Source organism: Typopeltis vanoorti, chromosome 4 (genome assembly GCF_054136105.1).
Source record: "Typopeltis vanoorti isolate ZY-2024b chromosome 4, IOZ_Tvanoo_1.0, whole genome shotgun sequence".
Taxonomy (NCBI): domain Eukaryota; kingdom Metazoa; phylum Arthropoda; class Arachnida; order Uropygi; family Thelyphonidae; genus Typopeltis; species Typopeltis vanoorti.
This window is the reverse complement of record NC_143552.1, coordinates 85,941,565-85,960,259: the sequence shown is the minus strand read 5'-3', so window position 1 is coordinate 85,960,259 and position 18,695 is coordinate 85,941,565. Positions and strand designations below refer to the sequence as shown.

General features: G+C 36.4%; 1 protein-coding gene across 1 annotated transcript in view; it reads right to left on the bottom strand.

Annotated features, from left to right (window-relative positions):
• The window catches only part of LOC150107472 (ATP-dependent 6-phosphofructokinase-like), a 443,838-nt gene that overhangs the window by 132,453 nt on the left and 292,690 nt on the right, over positions 1–18,695 (bottom strand). The window contains exon 13 of the mRNA XM_090391320.1: positions 14,443–14,589. Coding sequence (XP_090247446.1) covers positions 14,443–14,589 — 147 coding nt within the window. The remainder of the gene's footprint in view (positions 1–14,442; positions 14,590–18,695) is intronic.

The following is an 18,695-nucleotide window of genomic DNA, read 5'->3' as shown; positions in this document are numbered from 1 at the left end:
TTCTTATATCTTCAATATTCCCGGTTTCAGTCATCTTGTTGTTTATCATTGTCACTGCTTTTGCTGAGAATTCTTTCGTAATTTCTCTTATAGTGTCATGGAAGACTTTTAGGTTGTTTCATAACTAATTAATTTAAAACAGTTAATTTATCTCCTTCAAATCCTGTGAACCAAAGTGGAGAAGAATAGTCCAAGTGTAGTCTGATCAGGGCTTTATACAATGTGGGATTATCAGTTTGGTAAGTTAAAAGTGACATTTTTACTGTTATCAAGACAACAGTGTAGCCTTTCCAAAACACTGCAGAGATAATATCACTTTTACATCTATTAAAAAAACAATTCTTCCTATTGACATTTTTGTATTCAGTATCATTCAATGTGTTGAACAGCTCTCCATATTTACAGGCATATTAGCTTCACTCTCCTACAGAACAAACTGGTGGCACCACTCCTACTTGCCAATGTATGAATCAATTGATACATTGCTGGAAGAGCATCCTCCCCACATAATAAATACTGATGACTTTTGGATAACTTTATTAAATATTTCTAATGCTTCAGCTATGGAAACATTTTGAGAGAATAAAGAAGTTGACTTTTTCCCCCATATGTGATTCCCCCTCAAAAAGGTTGTAAACTTTAGTACTGTTAGTAGACTAATGCTTTTTATATTTATATCAGTAAAGTGGATATTGGATCTAGTATTATTTCAAAGCCGAATGTAGAAACTATGAAAGTTTCATAAGATAAGTTGACCAGAGAGCTTGCAAGAATACATTCCCCCAGCATTCATGAGTTGCCTTAGTGCAGACTACTTAAAAGACATAGGCGCTGCCCAGGCATCTTTATATTTGTTAAAAAACGTTTAATTTTCTTGACCAAAAAGCTCTAGAAAGACTTTTAATGAGATCATATTGATCAAGTGCATATAATAAACAACTAAGTTATACCAACTAGTTTCACCCAACTAAGGCTGTTGGCATCTTCAGGGTACATAACTGATGTAAGGCACTAAAAGTAAAAAACTGTTACAAACCATAATCAACCGATTCCAATTATATTAAACAAAGAACAGAGCGTGTACAATACATTCATAGAGCGTGGATGATATCACTTGTTGTTATTTAGGAACGTTCTATAGTTGGCACTACAATTCAGTTCTGGCGAGTTGAAGGATCTGATAAGGGTCTTCCAGATCACGGGCAAGATTAGTCCTTGGTTCCTGTTAAGGTTTTGTATACAGCGGGCAACTGTTGTGGCCTCCTTAAAAATTTGGGAGTGGAAGTCCTCCTCCTCCATGTAAGAAATTGTGCTTCTATCCCACTCTATGGTATGGTTCATTCTTGAGAAATGAAATGCTAAACCTGATTTTTCTTCTCTGTTATTATTGACATCACCTAATGTGTTCTTTTTGCCTAATTTCAAGGCTCCTTGAAGTTTGGCTGATGTAATTCAAGCCGCACGAGCAGGGTATGTCATAAACTCCAGCATATTTGGAGAAAGGATGGCTATCTTTTGGAGATCTTAAGAATTGTCTAATCGTTTCTGTGGGTTTAAAGGCCACTCTTATTTTATGTGGTCTAAGGAGTCTAGCAATCTTATTGGAAACTGTCCCTAAGTATGAAATGACAATGGTAGAAATATAATGTACATCATCTTGTTGTCTTTGTCAGGGTTCAGAGAAAAGTATCTTGTGGACCAGTCTTTGAGGAAATCCATTCATGGTAAGGTTGGAGGATATCAGGGATAGTTCTTCCTGGAGGTCTTGTTGATCTGTTGTAAGGAGAGAGGCACGGTTCTTCAACATGTATACAATACTAAGTTTCTGAGAAATGTGGTGGCAGGAAGTGAAATGTAAATAACATCCTGTATTGGTAGGTTTGCGGTAAACTGAGAGATTGATACCACCATTCGGAAGCTTCTTAATTAAAGTGTCCAGAAATGATAATTGGTTATCTTTTTCAAGTTCTAGAGTGAATTTGATTGTGTGGTGTAGAGAGTTGATTTTGTTGAGAAAGTCGAACAGGTCCTTATTTGTGTGGTTCCAAAAGATAAAGATATCGTCCACGTATCTCCACCATACTGTGGGTTTAGGGTCTGTTTGAGTTAAGATTTTACTTTCAAAATCCTCCATAAAGAGTTCAGCACAAGATGGAGAGAGGAGGCTACCCATTGCAAGGCCAGTCAATTGCTGATATATGGTTTTATTCCATAAGAAAAAGTTTGATGTTAAACAATGACGGAACAGAGAAGTAATGTCTTGTGGGAGCAAACTTCCTAAAATGTTGATGACTTCCTCCACAGGGATGTTATTGAATAGAGATGTAACATCCAGGCTGGCGAGTAACTCCGTATTGGAGATAGAGATGTTGTTCAGTTTCTGAACGAAATGTTGCGAATTTCGTATATAAGTATCCGAATTATGGATGTGTGGTTTGAGGAGGCCTGCCAGGTGTTTAGATAACAAATAAGTTGGCAAATTGATATCCACAATCAGGCGTAGTGGTATTCCATTTTTGTGTACCTTAGGAGCGCCATATAGTCTTGGTGTTAGCGGATGCATGGATTTCAATCTACGTTTTAAGTCTATAGACCAGTTCACCATATGAAGTAATAAATCGTTGGTATCATTGTGGTTCTTTAGTGTTGGGTCTGTGACTAATTTCCCTTATCTGCCTTCAATATGATAATGTCTTTCTTTTTCTTCAAACTATACAATGTTCTTTTTTCCAGAGTAGTGATGTTTTTGTTAGGAGTTCTGGAAGATGAGAGGATGATATTATTTTTAAATCTGATATCATTAGCTATGAGTTCCGGTAACGACGAGACTGCCTTTTCTATATTACAAATGATATCCACTTTAGGGACATAACGAGGTGTTATCGCAAAACTGAGCCCTTTTTTTAAGTATATTGATCTCTGGTTTTGTTAATACATGATCCAATAAATTAAATATAACTTTGCTGTCTGGTAGAAGGTTTGACTTAAAACGTTTTGTATAAAGAAGGTGAAATTTTTTGATTTGGTTTCGTTTGTTTGTTGTAAAGGTTTTATCATAGCTAGTAGTGATCATTCTGTCCAAATGCGACCATATATCTTGATCTAAAGTACTAGAAATATAGTCATAAATCTGATAACAGTCTAAATCTATTTGGCTTAAAAGAAATCTGGTATGCTGTATCCGTTCACGTAGAAGTGCCAAAGATTCCAAAGTGCCAAATTTCAAGGAGCCTTGAAATTAGGCAAAAAGAACACATAGGTGACTTCAATAATAACAGAGAAGAAAAATCGGGGTTATCATTTTATTTCTCAAGAACGAACCATACCAGAGAGTGGGATAGAAGCACAATTCCTTACATGGAGGAGGAGGACTTCCGCTCCCAAATTTTTAAGGAGGCCACAACGCCTGCTGTATACAAAACCTTAACAGGAACCAAGGACTAATCTTGCCCGTGATCTGGAAGACCCTTATCAGATCCTTCAACTCGCCAGAACTGAATTATAGTGCCAACTATAGAACGTTCCTAAATAACAACAAGTGATATCATCCACGCTCTATGAATGTATTGTACGCACTCTGTTCTTTGTTTAATATAATTGGAATCGGTTGATTATAGTTTGTAACAGTTTTTTACTTTTAGTGCCTTACATCAGTTATGTACCCTGAAGATGCCAACAGTCTTAGTTGGGTGAAACTAGTTGGTATAACTTAGTTGTTTATTATATGCACTTGATCAATCTAATCCCATTAAAAGTCTTTCTATCTTTATATTTACCTTTTATTAGTCCATTTTTGATAAGATTTCACTGATCTGACAGCTGTTTCGAACTGGTTTCTACTTGATCTCTCTTCAGAGATCAAGTAGAAACCTTAAGAGAGCAAAAACTCTCATTCAGTACTAAGGAACTTGAAATGCCAGAGAAATGTATTTTTCGTAAGTAAACTCTTGGTTGGTGATCAAAGTAATTATTAAAATAAAAAAATATGCAGGAGTTTTCTTAGGATAACAGTTTCCCAAATTTTTGGCAAATTAATGCAACCGTATTTGTTAAGGTTGAGAGAATTCTTCAAAGCCATTGCTGACTCAAAAAATAATCTTTCAGATCTGTAACGACTCCTAATAGCACATTCGTTTTCTTCCATTTAATCCTATGTGAAGGAGTGTCTAAAGCATGGTATGCCAGTCCTGACTCGTCATAGTAATTAATAGTATGAATGTATTTTTCATGTTCTTCCAGGCGGATGTTAACTGATCTTCCTGTTTGCCCATAATAGGCCAAGTCACAGTCACAGGAAACTTCATACACTCCTGGGTGTGCTAAAGGGTGAAGTTTATCCTTAGGCGAGTGGATCAGAGTTGCTAGTCTGACATGAGGTTTGAAATGCACAGTAGGCCATATTTCATCAATACTTTGGCTCTCTTTTCTGATGTACCTCTGACATAGGGAATAGAAATGATCATATTGTGTTCTCTTTATATTAGGAGAGGGCAGAGTAATGGGACTATGTAGTATTTTATCTATTTTGTAGGGATTATAGCCGTTGGCCAAGAACGTATGGCGCAGATATTTGAGTTCTGTGGTCAGAGCTGTATCATTAGAACAAATGGCTCTGGCTCTGCGTGAAAGTGTTTTTAAAATGCCATACTGTTGGACTGGATGATGATGATGTGATTGTTTTATGTAGGTATCTTCCTGTGTGTGTGTGTGTGTGTGTGTGTGCGTGCGTGCGTGCGCACTGTAAATGGAAAAAGATAGTGATCCATCTGAAAGGCAGGTGACTAATGTGTCAAGAAATGGTAAACAGATATTTGTTCTTTTTCTACTGCGAAGTGGATTTTGGGGTGTTGGCTGTTTAGGTAGGTGACATGAAACGCATTCCAAAGTGTCTTGTTCATGGGGCCAGATGGCAAACACAACATCTACATAGCATAACCACACTAGTGGCTTGTATGTAGTTGTGGTAAGTACTTTGTTTTCAAAGTGTTCCATGTAAAAATTTGCTAATGGGGGGGGGGGGAACCCATAGCAGTACCATTGATCTGTTTGTAGAATTTTCCTACCCATGTAAAGTAACCTGCATTCATACTAAATTTAAATAATTCAAAAAATCAGGGGGAAATTTAGACTTGATTAAATCAAGAGTGTCTATAAGTGGTACATTGGTAAATAAGGAGGTGATATCAAAACTAACCATTATATCTGAATTTTTTTAGGATAAGATTTTTAATTCGTGTTTTGAAATGGACTGAATTTTTTTTTTACAAAAGTACAGTTGCCCATATGGGGAGCAAGCGACTTGGCTAAAAATGCGTGGGACTATCTATACTATCGATTATGGGGAATAGGGGAATATTAGTCTTGTGGATTTTTGGTAATCCATAAATACGGGATGGTTTAACATGAATTGGTTTTATATTCCTGATGATTTCTTTGTGGTCACTTTTTTCAGTAATTTTCAGACTTTTTCCTTTGAGACATAGTGGGGGTCTCAATGTGTAATTTGATATGTGGAGCTGTCACATAGGAGATCTTGCATTTTTCTGTTATACTCTTCTTGATTCATGATAACTGTTACATTTCCTTTATCGGCTTTTGTAATAATAATATTTTTATTCTTATATAACTTTTTAGAGCAGTTATTTGATTACATGGCATATTGATTTTTGGAAGTTTAGCCTTGTTTAGAATACTTGCTATATCGAGATGCATGTTATTGGCCATTGCTGGTGGAAGATCGTGGTGAAATTATTACATCATAATTTCATCTAAATTTGTTTGGGAGGTGACGGCAAAGTTATGTCCTAGACTGAGAGAGCATTCTTGGCTTCTTTGGTAAGTGTTTCAGACAATAGGTTTATGACCACGTGGTAGGGACTTCATATGTTGGCGCTGTTGTAGGAGTTCATATTTCTTCAAGTGTCTGCTTTTTACTTTTGTAAATTCTTTTTTTGCTGCAGCTTCGGAGATGTGATGTAGGACAGTCCACATTTCAGGATTTACCACATTGATTAGTTCTTGTAGAGTTGTGATAGAACTGTTTAGCTTACTAAGCTCTATGCGAGTAGTGGCGATTTGTTCTCAGAGAAGCGCTAAACTCGCCCATCGATAAATATGATGTGCCTTTGCCGATTGTAACTTTTCTTTAAATTTCAGAAAAGATGGAATGATATTGTTGTCGTGGCATCATTTAAGGAAGGCTAACCTGTTCAATTTCAGTTTCAACTTGCCGAACGGTCGCGCTTTGTATACAATATCTTTTCCTTGCAGAATCATCAATCTAACAGATAAGCTTAGGTGTTGACGGTTATTCATGACTTATTTTTTAATGGTAGTATTAACAACACCACACAATTTTATCAAAGAGATGTTTTATTAACTGCTTATATTGGAGTCTATGAAGTTCCCTGTGACTTGGCCTATTATGGGCAAACGGGAAGATCAGTTAACATCCACCTGGAAGAACATTAAAAATACATTCGCTACTATTACTATGGCAAGTCAGGACTGACAGACCAGGCTTTGGACACTCCTTCAGACAGGATTAAATGGAAGAAAACGAATGTGCTATTTAGGAGTCGTTACAGATCTGAAAGATTATTTTTTGAGTCAGCAATGGCTTTGAAGAATTCTCCCAACCTTAACAAATATGGTTGCATTAATTTGCCAAAAATTTGGGAGACTGTTATCCTAAGAAAAATTCCTACAAGTTTTTTTTTTTTTTTTTTCATTAGAGGGCACCAAAAATAGAACTTTAGATCTTTTGTCCATTGCAATTTTATTGTTTCACTCATTTACTGTCGCATGTATAAGTGTGTTGTGCTCTGATGAAGATGAGTTGAAATCCAGCGAAATATAAGCAGTTAATAAAACATCTCTTTGATAAAATTGTGTGGTGTTGTTAATACTGTTAAAAAAATAAGCCATGAATAACCGTCAACACCTAAGCTTATCTGTTAGATTGATTAAAAAGTTCATCCTGTCTCAAACAACAGCTGATACAACTCCACTATGTCTATGATGTCTGTCTACCACCTACTCTCTTATCCATGTCAGCAGCTTCATGTTCTTCTTCATTTATTCCAAACTATGTAGCAGTGATAGGGTTTTATAGCGTATCTTGTCAAATGCCTTTGGAAAGTCTAGCAGCATATTCGTGTAATCACTTCCTAAATCAAACTTAATTGTCACTTTGTTGTTGAATATATTACTAAGACCCATTCACAAAGTCATGATGTTCTCATAGAGTATCATATTCAAATCCACCCATTCCTGAATTCCTTAACCAACTTTTCCAATACAACCATAACTCACAAGATGAGGCTATAATATTTTATGTCTGTCTTGGAGTATCCTTTATGTTATGGAATTGTCTATCCATCTTCCTACCACCACCCTTGGAACGATAACAGCTGAGATTTAGCATATATGTTGAAAGTTTTTCACTTGGTTATATTATAAATTAAAGATATCAAGGAATTATATACTTGGTTTAATCCATTATCCAAGTGTAAGCAAACAAAGTTTGAGCCTGAAGTATCTTTCAGGACTGGGGCAACTTGTGGCAAAGGTGATACGAGTTCACATCACTTGCCTTAGTACCCATGATACAAAGCACATCTTGTGGACATGTATAATGCTATGCATTATGGGAAGGATCACTATTCAGACTGGTTTCAACCTTTATTGAGGTCTCATCAGTGGGAGCCAGACCCGGAGGTGAGATACCAAGGTTGAAGTAATGCAGAAGCCATATTTTCCTATATGAGTTGCCACAAGGTGTCACACCTTATTATTAAAATACTCTGGATTAGAGATAGATAGATAGTTGTTGAAAGATTTTCACTTGGTTATATTATAAATTAAAGATATCAAGGAATTATATACTTGGTTTAATCCATTATCCAAGTGTAAGCAAACAAAGTTTGCACCTGAAGTATCTTTCAGGACTGGGGCAACTCGTGGCAAAGGTGGCATGAGTTCACATCACTTGCCTTAGTATTTTAATAATAAGGTGTGACACCTTGTGGCATCACACCTCATCAGGGTTGAAGTTAACCTCAATCCCGATCCAGTAACACCACCAAATCTTGGGCCTCATTGATTTCCTGGAGTACAGCTCCATTGAGATGAGACACAGCTGATAATCTTTTATCAAAATGCATAACCTTACACTTTGCCACATTTAACTGACATGTATTTTCTTTTGCTCATACTGCCAATTTATCTAAATCATCCTGTAAAATTTTATCATCTTTATTAACCACTGCTCTTCCCAATTTTTCAACATGGGCAAACAACTGAATAGTATCTCCTATACTATTAAATAAATTAAATAGTAGTGGCCCAAGAACAGAGCCCTGTGGCACACCACCAGTCACAGGCCTTCTACTGCACTCTACTCCTGAATAAAGTACTATCTTGCATCTCTTAATCAAGTACAGTCTTATCAACATCACTAACTTCATTTGTTATAATTTATTTATCAGAATTCCATGCAGTATCCTAGCCTTTGCAAAAGTCCCGTAGCATCACCATGTACTAATTATCTTTATCCAACTCAGCCAAAAGGTAAGTTACTGAGGCATGGTACCGTCTATCCTTCACAAATCATGTTGCCCACTATACAGTATCCCATCCCTATATACCCATTTCTGGAAATTTCCTTTAAACAACTTGACTACTGAGATGCTGACTGGTAAGTAATTTGACTATCTCTCAGTCTTGGGGCCTCCTTTATGAAACAGGACTATTTCCTCCTCTTTCTACCTCCTCTGGGACCAATCCAGAGCTGACACTTAAATTAAGCAGCATGATCAAAGTCACTGTCAATTCTCTAGCACCTTCTCATAAAATTCAAGCTGGTATTCCATCTGATCCTATAGCCACATTTGCATCAATGTTCTGTTTTATCCTATGCACTTTCAGTTCATCTACCTATATTTCCATATAAGCCCTTGCCTTCATTGTTACTACAACATCTCCACTTGGATGACATACCCTTGCAAAATGATCACTTAGTAATTCAACTATTTCATCTCAGTTATCTCAATACCGTTGGCATTCATTAAAATTATTCTCCCATGATAATTTTTCCTTTCATTTGCAACATACCAAGAGAACTCTTTGGTCTCTTTTGCTACTTGCAGCAACAGCTCTTGCATGTTCTCCCTTATACCATATCGGTCTCCTTTCAAATCATTTGTTTGAGCCAAAACAATCAACTCTTTCAATTTACCCTCTTGTATTCTAATAGCCCAGCTAGCATCATTAATCTTAGCAACTGGGAAGCACGATTTCACCACTCAATCGTCAAGCAAACTTCTTATAATGGAAATGGCATACAAGACTCTCTCTTTAATTTCTCTCTCTCTTTTTCTTAGTCAACTACTCCTTTTCTCTTTTTGCATATCTCTTTCTTTCTGCTGACCCACTCACCAAACGTTTTTGCATTCGCCCTAGCTCACACTTCATCCTGTGTAGCACTCAAGTGTAGCCACACTATCTCCCTCATTATAGCCAACTCTTCATTCTCCATCATGCTACTATTCTTTTGAATGTCACTTTCTTTGCCCCCCCCCCCCTTAATTGTGTCACTTTTATTCTCTCAATCCTATCTTCTGCTATACCATTGCATACATTTCACAAATATTCCTTGTTCTTGACCCTCAAAGCTTTCTTGACACAGGACATAACACTTATAATTGCTTAAGTAATACAAATATAAACTGTAAGAGGTGCGGTAACTGTTTATTTAAGTCCTCTCATGATATTTTTTTCAAAATCCACTATGTTAAAAATGCAATACATTTTCACCATTGTTGGCCTGGCTGGCCAAGTGATTAATGTATTTGCTTTTGAGTTATTATTATTATTGTGCAGGCACCTCCATGGAGTCCGAAGACTAATCACGGGAGACCCAAACTATCCACACAATCTATCATACCTCTTCTTGAACCCATTAACAGACAAAGCACTCATAACTGACTCTGGCAATTCATTCAACTCATTTACAACTCTCCAAACAAGAAAATCTAGTCCTTACACCCCCTACTAACCACACTTTTAATCAACTTCCATGGATGACTTTTGTTCTGGACCCTCTCGCCAAGTGATGAAACATTTCCCCTGCATCAATCCTATAAAACCCTTTAAACAATAAATGTTTCAATGATGTCCCCTCTTTTTTTGCTGTTAGCCAACTTCTGCAATCCACACACACCTTCAATCTATTCTCATAGGGAACATTGCACAGAACACTCACCATCTTTGTTGCTCACCTCCTTAGCAATATGCCCTTTAAACTTTAACTCTCTGTCTACCACCACTAAATCTCTAGCTTCATCTATTTCCTGAAGTACAGTTTCATCAATGTGGTATATAGTTTGTAATCTATTTATCCCAAAATACACAACTTTACATTTCTTCACATTAAGCTAACAACCATCATCTTTTGCCTGTATTGAAACCTATTTAATTCATCCTACAAGCTCATGACATTACCTTGATTAATTATTATTTTACCTATTTTTGCATCATCAGCAAACAACTGAATATTTCTTTTCAGGTTATTTCCTATATCATTTATGTATACAAATAAACAGTAGTGGTCCCAGCAATGAACCTTGTAGCACAGCACTAGTTACCAGTATTCACTTTGATTCTGCCTCTCAATATATTACTTTTTGATATCTGTCTGGAAGCCACTCTCTTATCCACATAACCAGTGTCATATTCATATCCATCCCCATTTGTTTTAATTTGCATAACAGAGTTAAATGTGTATTCTGTCAAATGGCTTTGCAAAATCCAGCAGAATCATCATATAGCCATTTTCTTCATATAATCAGCTATTACTCTATTTATAAAAAGTTACTAAATTACAAAGGTGTGACTGACCCTTCACAAGCCCATACTGACCCTCATACAGTGTCATATTTTTATCCACCTATTCTTGAATTCTCTTGTTGGCCAATTTTTCCAGTACTTTTACCACCATGCCTGAGATACTGATGTCTACAATTTGCTACTGCAGTCTTAGAATCTCCCTTATGCAAGAAAATTATTTTGTCCTCTTTGCATTCCCTTGGAACTCTACCAGAACTGAGACTTCAATTAAAGAGCCTAGTCAGAAGCATTGCCAGTTCTCTTGCACATTCTTGCAAAACCCAGGCTGATATTACATCTAATCCCATAGCTGTATTTACATTGAAATTCTGCAATATCCTAAGAACCTCCACAGTTCATCAACTTCTGTTCCATCATAAGTCTGTTGCATATGTTACAGCAGTAGCCTCACTTGGGTGATATACCCTTGAAAAGGTTACATGATTTTATAATAAAACACTCGGTAACACAACTATTCTATCTGCTTCTGTTACCTTGTCACCATCAACACTCATTAAGGTTAATCTTCCAGAGTCATTATTATTATTATTCGGCCTCCATGGAGTCACAAGACTTATCGTGGAGGTTCTTTCTAAGAAACATAAGTCTATCAAGACTCATTGAGGGAGGTCCCTCCTAGGAAACACACAGTCTATCATACTACTCCTTAAACTCATTGACCATTCTCACCACTATATCAGACAATGCATTCCATGGTTCAACCACCTTCCAGGCAAAGAAACCACTCCTCATCCTCTTTCTCACAGTTTCCTTTCGTAACTTCCAGGGATGGCCCCTTGTCATGACTCCTTCCTGCTGTTCAACCAAGCGAAAGAACTCCCCAGTGTTAACCCTGTAACCACCTCTCAACAGTTTAAAAGTCTCAATCATATCACCTCTCCTTCTTCTATCCACCAAACTCTGCAGTCCACATTCTCTCAGCCGATCCTCATAACTATCCTTGTACAGTCCTGAAACCATCTTTGTCATCCGTCTTTGTATCCTTTCCACAGTTAATTTATCCCCTTCAAATCCTGGGGACCAAATCTGAGAACAATAGTCCAAGTGTGGTCTGATCAGAGACTTATACAACGGAATGATAACCCTCTTATCTCTGCAGGTCAGTGTCCTTCTCATAATAGCAGCAATCCTCTGTGTTACCTTCACCACCTTTGCAATATGTCCCCTAAACTTCAGGTTTCTATCAATCATCAACCCCAGATCTCTTGTCTTCCCTACTTCCTCCAGTATAACTCCTCCCATAGAGTATGCAGCATCCCATCGATGTTTCCCAAACCTCAAGACCTTACATTTTGCTGCATTAAACTGACGCCCCCATTCATTTGCCCATCTATCTAGCTTATTTAAATCCTCTTGCAGGGCTACCACATCTGCACTATTACTAATAACCTTTCCCAGCTTCGCATCATCCGCAAACAACTGAATATCCCCTTGCAATCCACGGACAATGTCATTGATATAAAGGTTAAACAATATAGGCCCCAGAACTGAGCCCTGTGGAACCCCACTTGTTCTTCACTTACTTGGCACGTAACAAAAGATCTCTTCAGAATATCCTTTGGCCTGATTAGCTAGATTCTTCTGGTAATCTGATTTTGATTTCCTTATCATGCTGGTCCCTTTCTCCTTATATACCCACACAGCATTTTCTTCTGCAGCAGCTCATGCTTAATGATAATACTCATCCATCTAACTCCTACCTGATTAACCCTCCTTACCATAGGTATACAATTTAATACTGCTTCCTCCAGATTCCCCTTAATTATCTCCCATGTGCTACTGACACCCTTTCCTTAGAGTATTTTATGTCATTGCACAGCCTTGCAGTTCCATATATACTCCTTTTTGACAAATTATTCCTCATATTTTACAATTCCCCAAGTCAAGACCTCAGTCACTTTTGCCAATTGAGGCACCTTGGTTATGGATAACTCTTCTGATCCTATGACTAGGTCCAATACTCTCACACACCTAACCCCCTTCCACCATATGCTGCCTCAAGCAATCTCTAATTAGGCATATAAATTCCTTCCTGCTATGTGATCTTTCTTTCTTCCAGTCTATATCTCCATAGCTGAAGTTCCCCCCATAATAATTACTCAACCTACACTCATTGCAGTAATTTACTGATGAATGTCTCCAGATCATCTGTGGAGTTCTCTGGCCTATAGCAACAACCAACTGTATATTTTATCTTACTGGCCTTGATCTCACACCAGGCTGCTTCAAATGAACAGCCACCCTCCTGCCTATCTCATATTCTTTTTGGCTGCAATACATCACTAACATCAGCAGTACGTACCCGCCCCCACCATATCCTATCTTCCCTGAGAATACTAAACCCTTCAACATTCTATCCCTGTAACTACATCATTACTGTTAGCCAAGTCTCAATAATGATAATGCTATAACTTCTAACTTTTGGCACTGATTACCCTAACCAATGCCAAAAACTCCTCCCTCTTGTTCCTGATATTTCTTTCATTGGTATATATAGAAACTGAAGCATTCCTTTAGGCCCCCAAATCATCCTTACTTCTTGAACTGACTAACTTATTCAATAATTTTGCTTGAGAAACTAGGTTCTACACTTGGTCATTCTCACACTTGCTCTCCTCATGCTTGAGAAACTAGAGTCCACACTTGGTCATTCTCACACTCGCTCACTTCATGGATAATCTCACACAAACTAACCTGATTCCACCCTAATTGCTTAAGTTTTTCCTGAATTTGAACTTCAACATGCTCAGTGAACAAAGCTGACTCTCTACATAACACCAAAACCATTTAGATGCAGTCCATCAGCATTATACAAATTCTTCTTTCCATCAAAAATAGACCACAGATCCACAAATTTTACATCATTCTTTCTGCACAACCTATGCATTGATTCATTTTCTACCAATGCCCTCCTCAGTTTGTCTCTATCATAGCATGGCAGGAGACTCACAATCTTCACCTTCTCTCTTACTCTTCACTTTTTCTTCTTCTAACAACTTCTTTACATCCTCTCTCATAGAATACTTCTCACCTCTCAGATCATTTATGCCAACCAAACCAAGAAAATTAATGAAGGTGTAATAAAACACGATTTTGTTATTCATTAAGCATTTCCCTGATCAGTGAGTCTCCGTACATAATTTTCTCCTTAACTTATTTTTCTCATTTGTAGCTTGGTCTTTATTATTACTTCCGGACTCAGTGCAGGTTCAAATCTAATGTGGGCATTGGATTTGAAAAATGCTTGTGACAGAGGAGATAATTTTTTTAAATTAAAAAAAAAAAAAAAAAAGAGAGAATTTGATTTCTTTCTCTCATTTGTTCGTTCATTCATACTTGACATATAATTTAAAATATCACTTGAATACAAAAATAAAAATTACCTAAAAATAGCATGCACTGAGTATGCTGTTTTTAGGTAATTTTAGATAAAAAGGAAAATATATACATTTCCTTTCTTACAGAAAATGAAGTATTGATGCATAAAAATTCCTGAATAATGAGCACTATTAAAATTTTTGTAAATATACATACATTTCCTTCAATAAGCCCTTCAATACCTTCATGAATACCATAGGCAACATCTCCTCGAAAAAGGCTGTTTCTGACAAAAGATCTTACAGTTGCATTCATCCCACAACATGGTGCTCCAATATGCATCACTGCCAAAGTATAGCCACCCTGAAATAATTTCAGATATATAGTTTAAATTATGTTCAATATGTTTGCAATCAAATAAAATTGAACTCAGTATGTATATAATATTCATATAATTTATAAAAAATACTGACAATAAAAAATAAATATATAAAATAAAGATGATCTTTATCAAGCTCCTGATATTTTGCTGGATATCAAAGTAGCATCCTTAGAGCAGTAAAAACACCTGACATAGAACACAAGGTATCAATGATCAAGTAACTGTGGAAACAATCTGAAAGTGATGGACGAAAGCACTAATTTCCTATCATGGAGTGAATTTAAATTCACTCTATGATAGGAAGTTAGTGCTTTCGTCCTTTTAAAGTACTCTATAGCCATACAGTCTTAAAATAACTATCTCCTAATTTTTTTAAAATTAATACTGCCATACGTGTTGCAGAATGCTTTACTATAGATGCTAATTCCTACATAATTTCTTAGATTTATCATGCTTCTATTTACAAGCATAGGTTTTTTTCCGTTTAATTCTGTAAAGACATGTCTAAAGTATGGTCTTCTCATCCAGTTCTACTTGCAATAATAATGACTGTGTATCTGATTTTCATAGCATTAATAAGCATAGGGCACTTTTACATTCCTCGAGTCATCTGTTCTTTGAAAAATGGATAAGAGGTACATGATATGTAATTCACATGTCATGACCAAGATTACATTTATTTAGCATTTACTACTTTGGCTGTTTTTTTTTTTTGTTTTTGTTTTTTTTTTTAAAGAGCATCCCAAGATTTGTGGTGAATTACGTATCTTGGGATGCTCTTTCTTCTTCCAGGAAAACATACATTAAGTTTGTTTTCCTGGAAGTAGAATGACCACAGTGATTGAAGTGTTGGATATAAGGAGTAAACGAACAAAAGAGGTGGTAAGAGTAGTAGGAATGAATGATCTGGTTGGGAACAAGGAGAATGTGAGAATGGATATTACTGTGTGTTGAGGAGAATAAAAGAAAAGTGTCGCAGGAATGTAGCCAGTGTGTACTGCTCAGGAATGATAGTTATGTGTGTGAAGAAGGCGAGTGAAAATAATAAATGCTGTGCTAGCAGAACTGTGTGAGAAGTTGAGTGAATTTTGTGAACAGGTAGATAATTTTTTTTTTTTTTTTAATGTTTCTTTATGTGGTTCCCACCCATGAAGGTTATTAGTATTCAACACAAAATAAGAGGCTAATCTTCTTGAATGGCATGCAATCTCAAGTAGAGTAATGTGGTGGGCAAATATGAGAATGGGGAACTGAACAATGAGACTTATTTGTGCCTATGGTCCCACAGAAGGTTCTACTAAGGTAGAAGTGGAGGAATTTTTTCAGGTTTTAGAAAAAAGTAACTGACACAATGAAAAAGGAAAATTTAGTCCTTGTTAGGGATCTAAATAGCAGAGTAGAGCGATTGTCAGACATACAAAAAAAGTTTGCGAAAATTTGGAGAAAAGAGCAAAGCTAATAATAATGGCAAATATCTGTTGGATTTCTGCTCAGGACATGGACTGGTTATTACTAACACCATGTTCCAACATAAAAATCTGCACAAATTCACATGGAGACAAGAGACAAATAATAAGAAAAGTCTCATTGACTATGTTATTGTTGATAGTTATTGTTGATGTTTTCTCCCTGGTGCAGGACACCAGAGTGTACAGAGGATTTGAAATTGGAAGTGATCACTATTTAGTCTTGAGCAGGATAAAATTGAATTTCATATTGAAAAGAATAACATGTAAGAAAGTTGTAAAGAAAATAAAAGTTGAGCAGCTCTCAGATATGAACTGTAGACTAAAATACACAAACATTATTGAAAAAAAAATGAAAGAGTTTGAGAACAGGAACCAAACTGTGGAAATTCAGTGGCAAGCCTTGAAGAAAACATTCATTGATTCAGCAAGAGAGGCATGTGGTGAGGTCTGCAAGGATAGAAAAATCAGAACGCCATGGTGGACACAGGAAGTTAAAGAGGCAGTGAAGGAAAAGAAGAAAGCATGTCAAAAGTTCCTAGCATATAAGTCAGCTTGTGCTCTTAAAGAATACAGAGACAAATGTAAGAAAGCTAAACACTATGTAAAACTAACTAAACAAAAGTCATGAGAAGACTTTTGTAAGAACATAGAAAATAAATATCAAGAAGATATTCTGGAGGTTGTTGAAGAAGCTCAGAAATGGAGGAAAGAATGCTGTAAAAGGAATTAGAGATGATAAAGGTGACATGAAAACTAGAGAAAAAAAAGATATCCTTGAAATATGGAGTAATTATTTAGAAAAATTGCTAAATGAAACAAGCAGTGATAGCACTATGGTAAAAAACACTCAACAGGCATACATTCAGGAATACATATCCATACTTGAAATAGAAAAAGCCATCAAAGGCTGTAAATGTGGAAAGGCAGCAGGAGTAGATGATATTCGACCAGAAATGCTGAAGTATGGTGGTGTAAAAGTCCTACAGCGGCTGCACTGCATAGTTCAGAATGAGTTGACAGAGGGACGAATTCCCGATGATTGGAGTAGAGCTCTCATAGTACCCATACATAAAAAAGGGAAATAAAACTGAATGTGAAAAAGAGAGGTATTTTCCTACTGAGTGTTTCTGGTAAGATATATGCAAGTATACTTGAGAAACGGTTGAGAAGAATTGTGGAAGAAAAGCTTGGTGAAGAATTCAGGCCAAATAGTGGAGAAATAATGGGAATATAACAAAGATCTGTATTTAAGTTTTGTCGATTTGAAAAAGGCATATGACAAGGTGCCAAGAGAGAAGCTATTCAATATGCTACAGTTATATGGTGTCAATGGGGCATTATATTAAGCAATACTTAGTCTTTATTTCAGTCATAAGTCAGCAGTTAGAATTGAAGGAAGTACAGGAAGATGATTTAATGTTAAATCTGGTGTGAGACAAGGATGTACATTATCCCATCTGTTATTCATTATCTATATGAATCACATTATGAAGGAAAGTGGTATTAAACATGATATCAAAATTGGAGATGTTAATGTCCATTTAAGCAAAGAGCTTTATGCGGATGTGTTATATTTCTAAATAAATCCGCTACAAGTCTGCAAGATTCCCTGACTAAATTGAATAACTGTTGTAATAGATATGGTATGAAGGTCAGCAATAAACAGACAAAGACAATGAAAATTGGCAGAATCGTGGAAAATGTCAACTGCGTTGTGAACGGAGAACCTGTGGAACAAGTAGAACATTTCAACTACTCAGGAACGATTTTTAGTGAAGATGGTAAATTATATATGTAAATAGACAACAGAATCAACAAAGCTGGTATGGTAGGATGTCAACTGAATAAATTCATATGGAATAAGAGAGAAATTAGTCGGAACACTAAATTAGCTGTATACAAGATAGTGTTCAAACTAGTTTTAATTTATGGATTTGAAAGCTGGGTCAGAAGTAAAACATTTGACCAAAGACTAGAGACCGCAGATATGAGAGTCCCGAGAAAGATTAGAGACTTGAATAAATGGCATCAATGGCAATATCATATTAAAAATGAGGATATTAGGAAAGAACTTGACATCGTCAGCATCCAGGAATGTGTTAGCAGATCTAATCTAAGGGAGTATGGTCACTTAAACAGAATGGGTGAGGAAAGATTAGCAAAACAAGTGTTCTCTTCCAGGTTGGCAGGAAAACAACCCAGAAGAAGACCAAGATATAGGCGGATTGATACGGTATAAAGTGCCTTAGACGATAGAAATATAAGATCTGATAATGTTGGAGTCTTGATAAGTAACAGACTGATTTGGAGGAAAATTGTAGATAGGAAGTTAGTAATGATGTAAATTTTTTGTGTAGTACTATCATATCCTTTACACCCCTTGAGGGTACATGGCAGGAATTTCATGATGATGATGATGATGATAGTACATTTGTACCGTGGGTAACGAGGGATATTTTTCTCCATCAATTTTATATATATTTTTTGTAATTTAATTATTTTTACATAGTCTGGAATCCCTTATCCTGTACAAACCTCTACAGAAGATTGCATTTGCTGAAGAGGAAGACCATGCAAACAATTTTGGCAATATATCTGCAAAACTATCAATAGACTGA